Source organism: Geotrypetes seraphini, chromosome 1, assembly GCF_902459505.1.
Source record: "Geotrypetes seraphini chromosome 1, aGeoSer1.1, whole genome shotgun sequence".
NCBI classification, from domain to species: domain Eukaryota; kingdom Metazoa; phylum Chordata; class Amphibia; order Gymnophiona; family Dermophiidae; genus Geotrypetes; species Geotrypetes seraphini.
This window is the reverse complement of record NC_047084.1, coordinates 164,401,252-164,414,463: the sequence shown is the minus strand read 5'-3', so window position 1 is coordinate 164,414,463 and position 13,212 is coordinate 164,401,252. Positions and strand designations below refer to the sequence as shown.

Here is a 13,212-nt window from a genome sequence, read left to right as displayed (position 1 = left end):
ATTTAACAGATCTAAGTTTCCAGAGAGTGAAAAAACTCTTTCTGGTCTTTCATGGTTAGGCATTGATCCAGAGTTACACCCAATATCTTCATGGTGGACTGAATAGGGTAACTAAGTTTGTTGATCCATAGTGGGGTTTTGGTGTCAAGCGGGTGTGGAGAAGCAACAAAGAATTTTGTTTATTCTGAATTAAGTTTGAGCTTGAAGTCTGTCATCCATTGCTCCATCACATTTATTGCTTCTGATGCCTTGGGAATGGTTTCCGAGATAGAGTTAGCAAATGGGATGATGATCGTAAAGTCATCTGCGTAACTGAATAGTTTTATTGGGTTAATTGCATGCCCAATAAGGACATGTAGACATTGAAAAGCAATGGGGATAGCGGTGATCCTTGTGGCACACCGGATGAATTGCTCCGGCTATCGGAGAGATCGTAGTTGAAACGTACCTGATAGGTAAGGGATAGCATAGTTCAGCACTTGGACACACACGACTTGATGAAACCCAGTCAACATGGATTCAGGAAAGGGAAATCATGTTTGACGAATTTACTCCAATTCTTTGAGACCGTGAACAAGCAAATTGATAGTGGAAAGCCGGTGGACATAATATACTTGGACTTCCAGAAAGCATTTGACAAAGTTCCACACAAAAGACTTCTTAGGAAACTACAAAGCCATGGCATAGAGGGAGATATACAAAGATGGATAGGCAAATGGCTGGAAAACAGGAAGCAGAGAGTGGGCATAAATGGGAAGTTCTCCGACTGGGAGAAAGTGACTAGTGGTGTACCCCAGGGCTCGGTACTTGGGCCGATCCTTTTTAATATTTATATCAATGACCTGGAAAATGGAACATCCAGTGAGATCATCAAGTTTGCAGACGACACAAAACTCTGCCGGGCAATCAGATCGCAGGAGGACAGTGAGGAACTCCAGAGCGATTTGTGTCGGTTAGAAAAATGGGCGGAGAAATGGCAGATGAAGTTCAACGTGGAGAAATGCAAGGTAATGCATTTAGGCAGTAAAAATAAGGAATACGAGTACAGAATGTCAGGTGCAACTCTGGGAAAAAGTGAACAAGAAAGGGATCTGGGTGTACTGATAGATAGGACCCTGAAGCCGTCGGCACAATGCGCGGCAGCGGCAAATAAGGCAAATAGAATGTTGGGCATGATAAAGAAAGGAATCTCGAGTAGATCGGAGAAAGTTATAATGCCGCTTTATAGGGCAATGGTCAGACCCCACTTGGAATACTGCGTCCAACATTGGTCTCCCTACTTAAAGAAGGATATAAAACTGCTGGAGAGGGTGCAGAGACGAGCAACTAAACTAGTGAAGGGTATGGAGAAACTGGAATATGAGGATCGACTTAAAACACTGGGATTGTTCTCCCTTGAGAAAAGGAGACTGCGTGGGGATATGATCGAGACCTTCAAAATACTGAAAGGAATCGACAAAATAGAGCAGAAAAAACTATTTACATTGTCCAATTTGACACGGACAAGAGGACATGAAATGAAGCTAAGGGGGGGCAAGTTCAGGACTAATATCAGGAAGTTCTGCTTCACACAGAGAGTGGTTGACATCTGGAATACTCTCCCAGGGGAGATTATTGCGGAATCGACAGTCCTAGGCTTCAAAAGCAAACTAGATGCATATCTCCTTGAGAGAGGCATATAAAGATATGGTTGGCTATAAAATAAGCCAGGTGTATACCTAGCAGGGCCTCCGCGTGTGCGGATCGCCGGACTTGATGGACCGAAGGTCTGATCCGGAGATGGCGCTTCTTATGTTCTTATGTAAGGAAGCCGTGAAACCAGTTCAACACTTCATCCCTGATACCAATGGCGTCTAGGCATTGTAGCATTTTCCCATGGTCTACCAGATCAAAGGCAGAGCTCATATCGAATTGTATGATCAGGGCATTGAGGCCCTTGCTATACAATAGGCGTAGATTGTCTAAGATAGCTGTAATTACTGTCTCCGTACTGAATAAAGGTCTAAAACTGGATTGAGTTTCATGGAGGAGGGAGAACTGATTGAGATATTCCATCAGTTGCGTGTGAACTAATCCCTCCATGATTTTTACAATAAATAGGATGGATGCTATAGGTCTGTAGTTGGTTACTAGCGCTGATGGTTCTTTTCTATTTTTTAGGATTGGGGTTATTATTATGTGACCATTATTAGTGAGGAACTTCCCATGTTTTAGGTTATGGGCTAAGTAGTGTAGCAACGATAGTTTACATTTTAATGGCGCTGCTTTCATAATTTCCGGGGGGCACGAGTCCAGAACGCAATAAGATTTAGAGTATTTGTTGTATAGTTTGGTGTAACTCGAACCACCACGCCACATTCTCCTGCAATACAATATCAAAAGTGAGCCAAATACAGAACAATGAAGCCATTGTGACATCACTGATAAAGCATTGGTGGAATGAGGCATTATAACATCAGGGAAAGGGACTGGGATTTGTATACTGCTTTTTGAGAGTAGTTTTGCAACTACTCTCAAAGTGGTTTACATACAGATACTTTAAGCATTTCCCCTCTCTGTCCTGGTGGGATCACAATCTATCTAATGTACTTGGGGCAGTGGAGAATTAAGTGATTTGCCCAAGGTCACAAGGAGCAGCGTAGGGTTTGAACCCACAACACGTTTCATGTGTATTTAAAAAATTTATTAAACGCAAATCATGATTTCTAAGCATTTTACAATTTATATTAAAAAGAAGGAGACAAAATTTGACCGATATCTACTTAACAACACATGACTGACAACAACCACTACACCACACTTCTGGCTATGCCATGGTTGATAGCGTAAGTACTCCCAACACACTCTGGCACTGCCTGTAATACAGTGCCCTTGCGGTAGCTCTTTTCCTAGCACATTCTGGGCACGTCCCCTGTGTTCACCAGGCTTTGTGTTTACTGCAAGCTAATTTTTATTTTAACCAAGCTGCAGAATAGCTATAGCCTTCACAGCCTACTTCAAAAATGCAAGCCTAATTTTAACATGCGCTAAGTGCAAAACATACTGTGTTTTAGTAAAAGGGCCCCTAAGTGTGGGCACTTCTGAGCTAATCCCATCCCAGAAATGCCAAACTGGTTAAAGCTATGTACATTATAAAATATGTATTAAGAGTGAGCAGTTTCAGGGAGATTATCTTTGTAGTGTTTCCATATTTTTTGTACGTGGTAGCAGCAGCAGTGTGGTAAGGGTGAGCGGCACTCGGGGCAGTGGCGTCCCTCCTCTGCCCTCTTCCCCGCCCCCCCCACAACCACGTGCACATATCCTTCCCTTTCCCCACCCCTTTTTAACTTCTCCAGCGTGAGCAGCATGTCTGTGTCGGTGTCGGCTCGCCCTAGGTGTGGGTCCTGGAAGTGAGGTCAGAGAGCGCGCTAATGCGGGAAGCAACCTCATGCTATGGAAGTAAAAAAAATATATATATAGGGGAAGGCAAGTGTGCACACACAGCAAGAAGAGGAGTGGGCGGGGGAGCGGAGAGGAGGGGTGCTGTGCCCTTAGACAGGGACCCCCCCCCTTCCTATGCCACTGCATAGTAGTTATATTATTCAGTTGTAAATTTGCTAAAAGCAAGTGCTTCAAAATTAGTGGACTAAACATTCACAAAATATATGTGCATGGGTAAATGGCTTTTGAATGAAATGCTTTTCCTGTAACTTGCTCAGTTCAAACAGTAAAGGACTGGTATATGTACAAATTGAAGTGCTTTGGATTCCCTGGTCTTTGCTGTAATGGAAACATTAGCTCCTGGATTCTGCTGTATAAATGGTGTGCAAATTTCCACATTTCTAATTTAATCTAATCAGTAATCTTATATCTCACTATTTTTCAATTCAGATTTAGGGGAGCACATATTTTAATTATTTGTGTAATAATTTTTAAGTATCAAAAATAACATTTATCATAAAAAATAGGTCTTTAAAACTTTATGAAAAATAATATGCACATCTAGGTTTATTTTCTAACGGAAGACTGTTCCACGTTTGAACAGCCTGGTAAGAAAATGATCGTACCAGCTGACTTCTTAATTACTCTAAAAACTGTTGGAAACTGAAGTTTAAAACTACAGTTACTCCATGCAGTAATAAAATGACCTGGAACACATAAAAGAGAAGTTAATTGTTTTGGAGCATTACCATGTAAAGCCTTATGTACCAGACAAGATACCTTAAATTTAATCCTGTATCTAATCGGAAGCCAGTGCAATTTTCGCAAGAGCGGTGAAAGCCTTTCTAATTTTTCTTTTGCCAAAAAGATTAGTCTAGCCTGCTATTCTGAGACCTGTGTGCAAACTAAACTGGCTAACGACTCAGTTGGCACTAATAAATGGATGCCGACAATGACTTATTAGGGTTTATTAGCAATAATTTGGATTTGCATGTGCATCTTGCATAAGCAATAGTCTATAAAGAACAATATGCAAATTTTATAGCTTGCAACTCAAAAGGAGGTGGGGCCATGGGTGGGATAGGGGCATTCACGAAAGATGTACACTGTACTGGGGATCTGTGCCTAAATTATGAACCAAGCTTTTACATCAGTATTCAGTTGGTGTAAATTCGTGTACCTAAAGTTTGGCATTGAAATTGGCTCTAAGCACTATTCTATAAACGGTGCATGCACTTTTTTTGGTGCCATTTTCTATACGACCAGTCAAAGGTGAACCAACTAAATAGAAATAAAACAAATTTAAAAAAGAGAAAGGAAAGTAAGGCAGTACTATTTAATTGGACTAAATACATTTTTTGATAAGCTATCAAAAACAGAACCACCCTCTTCAGTTCAGAGATGAGCAAAAGATGACAATATCAACAAACATAACTGAGACAAGGAGAGTCTCAAGGAAAGGTAGAGGTGGAGGGCAGTGAGAAGGAGTGAGAAATAAGAAAAGATGGATGACCAAGCAGTATAATTTTAAGCTTTGTATGGTGATAGGAAACCAGATCCTTGCTATGTCCTGTAGGGCGAGCAGGGCAGGATTAATTCGTTGAAGGCCCCTAGGCACACAAGTCCACTGGGGACCCTACTCCACCCTGCCCCGCCCCCTCCCCACTCTGCCCTGCCACTCCCCATCCTGCCCCACCCAGCCATGCTCCCCTGCCCCGCCCTCATTTATTCTTTATTTCCACTTTATTTCTTTTATTTTAAAATTCAAAACAAAAATTACCACACCAGTGCCAGAGTATACAGTTTTTCTTCTATGCAACCTCTGAACATCTCTGAACAAATCCCCCCCTTCCTTCTTAGAGGAAGAGATCTTTAGCTGGCAGGGCTTTGGGAAGCCCACCAATTTATATTTTGCATTTGGGTAGGTGGCATGGGGCATGGTGGGAAGAAAATTTAGTGCCCGTCATTTTATTGGACTAATATATTTTTCAATTAACTTTCAGAGGTTTAAACCTCTTTCTTCAGGTCAGTAAACTATACAGTACTCCCCCGATATTTGTGGGGGTTCCGTTCCAGGAACCCCCGCAAATTGTGAAAAACCGCGAATACAGTTTTTTAATGGGGGAGACTGGAAAGGGCATCGGGAGAGGCAGGGGAGAGCAGCCGGAATGCCGGTGAGTGCAGGAAATCACTCACTATATGCTCCGACTGTCTCTTCCTGCACTAAGTTGGACCTTACCAATCAGGAGCTGCGTTTCAAAGCAGCTCCTGATTGGATAAGGCCAGACTTATTGCAGGAAAAGGCGGTCGGAGCATACAGCAAGTGATTTCCTGCACTCGCCAGCACTCTGGCTGCCCTCTCCTGCCTCTCCCGCTGCCCTCTCCTTGTTGGTGGTTCGCGGTCAGAAAATACCCCGAATGACTGGGACTGCAAACCGCCGACCGCGAACGACCAGGGGAACACTGTACTGCTGTTACAGTATCAGTCCTGACTTGAGGAAAGGAGTTATGGTCTCTGAATTAGTAAAAAAAATGTATTAAAATTAGTCCAATAAACAGGATCACCTTATTTCCATTTTCTATTAATAAACGATCATCACCACAGCTACAATAATACTTTATCTTAAAGCAAAAATAAATAATAAAACAAATTTTTTCTACCTCGTCGTCTGGTTTCTGCCTTCTCGTCATTCTCTTCCTTCCATATGGCATCTGCTCTCTTTCTATGCCTCTCCCTCCCCCTTCATTGGGTGAGTGTCTAAATATTTAATCAACTTCTTAACTTCAAAAGTTGCGGTCCTGATTGTTAAGGCCTCTTCTTATGATCAGAATACTAAGAAGAAATGAAAACAATTCAAGAGCATAAACCTTTGAAGTTAAGATTATAAACTATTTTCACACACACCTGACAGGACTTAACAAGGATCTGGGGGGTTCTTATCGCCTTATAAAAGCATAAAATGTCGGATGTATTGCTTTGTTATGTTCCTCACTCCCCGTCTTTCCATTGGGACCATCATTGGAATGCTTTTCTTTTTGTATATAAATCTTTATTGATTTCCCATCACTTAACAAAAAGTGCAATACAATATTCATCAGTAATGACAACAATTAAGCACTTAAATTCAATCAGTAGCAACGCAATAATATAAACCCCCCCCCCCCACCCAACCAACATTTACATCAAGGAATCGCACTAAGGGCTCATTTTACAAAGGCACGCTAGCGATTTAACCCACATAATACTGCGCGCTAAACCGCCGGACGTGCTAGCCGCTACCGCCTCCTCTTGAGCGGGCAGTAGTTTTTAGGCCAGCGCGGGGGGTTAACATGTGATGAAAAGTCACGCGCTGCTTAATTAAAGGAGCCCTAAAGATATATCCCTCCCTGGATGTGTCTAAATTATATCAATAAGAAGGATAAAGAGAACTTCATGGCTCAGTTATATATATATATATATATATATATATATATATACACATATATATTTTAATTTTTTTTTCATATTGTCAACCTCTCTGACCTGAACGTTTCTGCCTTTGAAAGCCTGTCAGAAAAATGTATTACATTAGGAAAATAAGGTAACACCTTTTATATTGGACTTTCATTTATTTGAATTGTTTTAACCCTCTTTATTACCTTTAAAGTGGCATAACAGTGCAGCCTCACTACTTTATCTAAAGGTTTTCAACAAGTACGGTCCGTTTTCAGGGAGGTTATTGGGGGGGGGGAGGGGGTGGCTCTGATCAGCAGCGTCTTAGCTCTTGGAGGACGCGCATTAAGCATTTCGTTGGACGTAAATTCACGGCTTTAAAATGCGAAACTGCAGGAAAAAGAGAATTTCAAAAGGAAGCATTGGTTTCCTACTCCCTCCCCCCCCCCCCCAAATGAAACGGAAATTAAAAAAAAAAAAATGGTGTCGGCACAGCATTTGGTCCACGACTCTGTTTTCTTGGACTCCTCGAGGTTAAAAGGAAGTTTGTGTCGTGCGTTGCATTTCCACAGCAATCAAAAGGGACCTTTTTTTTCGCGCGCTAATTGAGGCCGATGGGGCTCTTTCCCTCACTTGCTCTCTGTATGGGAGCAGGAAAGAAACCGGAGCATTATGAGCAATAAAAATATAGTGACCTCTGCCCCTCCCCCCTTCAGCTTCTACTAATCTTTTTACAGGTTGATTTTGGAGCACCGTTCTGATTTCCGACAGCTTTACCCGCTTAATTTAAGCGGCACCTATCTGAAGGGAGACACGTTGTCTCCTAGTTGTTTCCTGTGGTGTAACCTGCCTGTATGTCTTGACTAGATTGCAAGCTCCCAAAAAAAAAGAGGATTGCTAAACGTGTCTGGGAAGTGCTGAGCACACCTGGCAGCAATGTACAAGAAATAATAACGATATTTTTCGGCTTCACTGGGTGTAACAGATTCACAAGCATTCAAGAAATCTACCTCCACCTGCACAAGCTTAACTATAATGAGAGAGTGCAGGATTGAAGGGCACTAAGCCATGAAAATGGGATTTATAGTCGTATAAGAGAGAATATTGAGAACAGTCCACTGTGTGAGTGCTTATCCAATGCTATCAAACACACATCTCAAAATCTCTCTGCAATACTTTAAACCTCTGTGGTCATTTCTGGGGAAAACATGACTGAAAGCACCAGAAACAAGACACAAGGTTTTAATGAATAGAGCATACAATTTGTAATGCAATAGTTTACACCCATGTGGAAAAAAAAAGGTTACAGAAGTTCAAACATGTGACAGCTTTAAAGTCATTTTTAAGAAACTGAAGTTAGATTCATGTCTTTAGTTATGTTTTCTCAGAGATAATCACATATATTAGAGAGAGAAAATGTGTATTTCCACTGTATTGCACAGCTGTTATAAGTAATGAGAAGAGAAATCTGCAAATGTTATGTTTCTGCTGTTACCTGTGACAATTTAAAGTGTGAATAGATCTTCAAATTTTCAGTGAAAGGCTTTACCTTGTCAGTCTGAAAGCTCACAGGAGTTCCATATCTGCAGTAAGTCACAAAATGTTCACAGTTGTTCCATAGGAGGCTGTATGGGGTGTCTCCCACCAGCTTCTCAGCCCTCTGGGCCACTTCTTCATTAGGAAGAGGCTGGTTCTTAAAACTGTGGTCCATGTGGTTTATTAAAATGCTTCCTCCATAGGCGAAGTCCTCTACTGTATCCACCCTGATACTGGCCACTTTGGTCAAGACCCCCAGGATCAGTCTCTTATTTGTCACGACTTTCTGGATCAGAGATGTGTCATCGGATAAGGCAGGGAGGACGTCTGGCATCATATGAGCCACCCTGTCGCCCCCTAAATAGATGCCAAAGTGAACGAAGAGGGTGCGAGGGACCTCCAACAGGTCTCCTCTTTGAAAGCAGGATGCATCACAAGAGGCTGTTGCTGCTGCTTTGTTTGCCTCTACTGTTACACTGAAGAGCTTGAAGTTGGCAAGGAGGATCAGTTTGTCCAGGAGAAAGGCCACTATGTCTAGCACTGTGTTTTTCATGCTTACTGCCTTCATCCTGAAGTTTACTGCTGCAGCTCTGACTGCCCTGCCACTTCTGACATCCTGCAGTTTTATACCAGGCTTGCAGGGTGGAACCGGCTGACATCACAGGGAAACAGCACAACTGCTATTGGCAGACAGGATAGTGGCAGACCTCTGAATGAAACTTCAGAGTGTCATGGAAGCAAAATCTTTCAAAAGACAAATGAGTATCCTGTGGAAGCATTTTTATACACCATCACAGAGCTGCTTCAAGGAAAAAAATGCCTCAGAGGGAACAAACTCTCTCAATACATTTTCCAAAGTGCATCTTTTAACCTTTTTTGTACACGGTAAAACCCTAAATTGGGTGGGAAATGGTCCACTCATCCAGGTGCATCAGTAAGGAAGCAGCGAACACAGTTTGGCTCTGCACATATCATTCGGTAAAGCCAGCTTTCATTAAAATCCTCATACCCCACTTCCAGAAATGTTTACTATGAACTCATTTTCACTGCAAACAAGCAGCAGGGGAAGAACGGGATTATTTTGCCAATGACAGCTGATCGCTCCTGGGATTCTGAATCCCCTTTATTAGAGGGGAACTCATTTTCCTGTCCTGGCGAGTTCTTTTCCTGTCTCTGCCCCATTCCTGCAAGCTCTGTCTGCATCTGCACAAGCCTCAAACACTTTAAAATCAACTCGCAGGGACGGGACAAGGAAATTTGAGTTCCTGCGGGGACAAATTTGTCACCGTGTCATTCTCTACCCTTTTATCTCTTCATCCAGATCATTTGCTCCATTTCAAAAGTTTTATTGCTCTTATATTTTCCTTTTAATTCTCCTGAGTTGGTTATAATCATAGGCAGTGGAATGCTTTTTTGTTTGGGGGGGGAGGGGGGCAAGAGCTCTGCAGAATCCTGCGGCACAACCTCTCTCTCCAGCTCCCTACTCCCCCACCTACCTTCCCCGGTTGCTGTATTTTTAAATCTAGGGCAGCCACCGCGCAGCATCAAAGAGCAGGCCTGCCCCCAGAAATCTTCATTCTGCATGCGACTTCCTGTTCCCACAAAGGTGGGATGCTGTAGAATGAAGGGTTCCGGGGCAGGCCTGCTCATTGACACTGTGCGGCGGCTGCCCCAAGATATAAAATTACAGTGGCCGGGAGGAGGTAAGTGGGGGAGTAGAGCCATAACTGACTGCCAATTTTTGGGAAGGCCATTCTGACACCTATGGTTATAATTATACATTTTGCTACTGGACATTTTTGAGTGACTTTCATTTTTAAGAAGGAAACCTTGCTCATCACCAGGCAAGGTAATGGGCACCTCTGGTCTTGCCCCCAAATCATTGAGGTGCCCTTTGACCCTTTACTACATGGTAACTGCTACTGCAGAGCCATATTAAGGGGCCTTGTGCTATTCTAGCAGTTACTATATTTTAAATAGAGAATGACATGGTGACAAATTTTTCCCCGTCCCCGCAGGAACTCATTTTCCTGTCAGAGCAAGTTCTTTTCCTGTCCCTGCCCCATTCCTGAAAGCTCTGTCCTCACCTGCACAAGCCTCAAATGCTTTACAATCATAAGTATTCGAGACTTGTGAGGTTAAGGCTGAGCTTACAGGAATGTGACAGGGACAGAAACAAAACTCGCAAGGGTGGGACAGGAAAAAATTTGTCCCCGTGTCATTCTCTCATTTTAAACCATGTGATGTGTTTTTTTTGTCAGGGGATGTGCCATGGGTGAAGAGTGAGCATGAAAAGCATGTGACAATTAACACCCTACACTTAATGTCTGGAGGAGTAGCCTAACAGACTGTGATCCTGGGGAACTGGGGGTTCAATTCCCACTATTGCTCCTTGTGATCCTGGGCAAGTCACTTAACCCTCTGTTGCCCCAGGTTCAAAAAAATGTAGATTGTGAGCCCACTAGGGACAGAGAATGTACCTGCATAAAATGTGTACAACACTGCCTATCTCAGAAATGCTTATGCTTATTAAGACATCTAATATACTGCTTATCAATATTTAGTAGCAAGTACTTTACAGTCAACAAGTCTCTGTTATGGTTTTTATATAAAAAGTGGTTTAGTGTTTACAATGAGATCAATTCTATATGTCGCCAAAAGATAACTCTCAGCAGATTCAAAATGCATTTTTTAAAGTATATTTTCACACAGTTTACAATTAAGTTATGGAATCTTGTTGCCAGAGGATGTATCGAGACAATCGACGTAGCGGCAGTCAAAAGAGATTTGGACAAGTTACTGGGAAAAGTGCCCATGAAATATTCCAGGTTCCAGGTAGACTTAGAAAAGTCTTTGCTTTGAAATGAACTATGAGAAATCTGATCCACTTTTCAAAAATGTGCCTTGAACTGACCTGTATCTCAAAGAGAATGCTGGGATCGATAGACTTTTGTCTGCCCCAGCTTGACATATCCAATATTCTGTAGCAGACTTCTGGTCCTCCACCACCCTTATGACATGGTTTGTGCAGTCCTGTCTGACCACTTAATTGTATCAGTCAGCACCCACATAACTTCCAAGTTGCTGCTGTTATCAATCCCTCCTTGGTTCTAACCCACCTGTATAAGCCACTCTTTCCCCCCCTCCCCCCCTTCAGATGTGTTCCTACCTGGGTTCAGATCTCCCGGATCTAATCTCCCCTCAGTTCTGATCTCCCTACCCCTAGTTCCAATTCTCTCAATCTCCATTCTAAGTTCCCCCTCATCAAAGTCCCAGCCATGTCTCTCTGTACCCACCTCCAGACCCCGCCCTGCCGCTACAAAGCCAGAAACGCCTCAATCACCACATGAAATAGGCTTCCAGAGCAGTGACTGAGGCATTTCCAGCTTTGGAATGATCGTGAATAATTTTTAAAGCTCTCTTACAGTGATTTGGACTTCTTTCTGTGATGTTTTGGGATATATCCTTACTGCATTTGTCCAGGTCTTTTTGTGTCTACGTAAGTGGAACTGATGTTTCAGTCATCATGCTATGGCTTTCTTAAGTGTTGTTCAAAGTACTTAAGTAAAAGCAAAAAATAAATGTATGGTGAAGAATACATTAAAAAATGTACTTAAGTAAAAGTAAAAAAGTTATTGCCTAATAATACTTTTTTGAGTAAAAAATAATAATAAACTTTTAATAATAACAATAATAATAAACTTTTGCTCATAATGACAGGGGTTGCCATACAACATATTATGAAAAACTGGAAGAATTGGGATCGATTGAATTACAGTTTTTGGTGGAATTCTTTGTCACATCTTTAAAATGGAGAGGGTAATAGCCATACAGCAGGGTAATTTCAAGAAATTTCAGGATGTTTGGGAGCCATTAATAAAATAGCGTAAAGATTGAATATTATTTTTTCCCTTTGAACATACACGTCCAAGAGGGGGGAGGGGATAATTTTGGTTTGTTTTCCTTTGATTGTGGATAAATGTCAGGAGGGGAATATTTTATGTTTTCTTAAGTTTAATGATAGTTGATGGGGGTGTGGGAGGGAGGGGTATTTGATCTGAATTTATCTCTGATAGATTATTAAGTGATGCTAAAGTATAAAATGATTGTGTCTTATGTTACACTTATTGTAAGTTTTAAAATGAATAAAGATTTAAAAAAACAGTTAAAATAGCACAACTACAAGGGGCCACTGAAAAGGTCTCAGTCCAACCAATAAGAGAATGATGTGGAGCCATGAAATTAACAAGTTATTCCACACTTCTCTTGACAAAAAAAAAAAAAAAGTTGGGCTGAGAACTTTTCAGCGGCTCCTTGTACAATATCCATCAAGAACTGGTATCAGCTTCAGGTTCATCTCTACTTTAAAGTGACCCAAACTAATCACTGTTCTGTTTGGCTGGAAACTAGTAACCCCCGTTCAAGCACAGACAACTCCTCTGTTCTTATAGGTTGTATTCACGGAACAGCAAAATGTATGATGAAATGATCTACTGTGTACATGATGAGGTTTGCAATAGCAAAATCCTGTTCCCTAGTTTTGCCATTTCATTGGTTTACTGAAGAATTGTCATTTACCGGTACATATCCCTTCTGCTTTTACTTTTGACTGCAAGTTTCAGATGTAACTAGGTAAAAGTAGTAAAAATCGGCAAAATTATTACTTTAGTAAAAGTAAATTATCCTGTACTTCTTTACAAGTACAGTAGTACCTTGGAATTCGAACTTAATCCGTTCCAGAACCCCGTTCGCATTCCAAAATGTTTGAGTTCCAAGACAATTTTTCCCATTGAAAATAATAGAAACTGATTAATCTGTTCCTT

General features: G+C 41.6%; 1 protein-coding gene across 4 annotated transcripts in view; it reads right to left on the bottom strand.

Moving 5' to 3' along the window:
* Positions 1–9,840, bottom strand: part of LRAT (lecithin retinol acyltransferase) — a 49,455-nt gene extending 39,615 nt beyond the window's left edge. Inside the window, exons 1-2 of one of the 4 annotated variants that reach the window (XR_004538368.1) lie at positions 8,349–9,840; positions 6,082–6,253 (exon numbers count right to left, since the gene is read on the bottom strand). Coding sequence is in view for 2 of the 4 variants with exons in the window: in XM_033932476.1 (XP_033788367.1) it covers positions 8,349–8,957 (609 nt within the window). In the remaining 2 variants the exon portion in view is untranslated. The remainder of the gene's footprint in view (positions 1–6,081; positions 6,254–8,348) is intronic. The other 3 variants (XR_004538414.1, XM_033932476.1, XM_033933125.1) reach the window with 3 other exon arrangements.
* Positions 9,841–13,212: the final 3,372 nt, after the last annotated feature.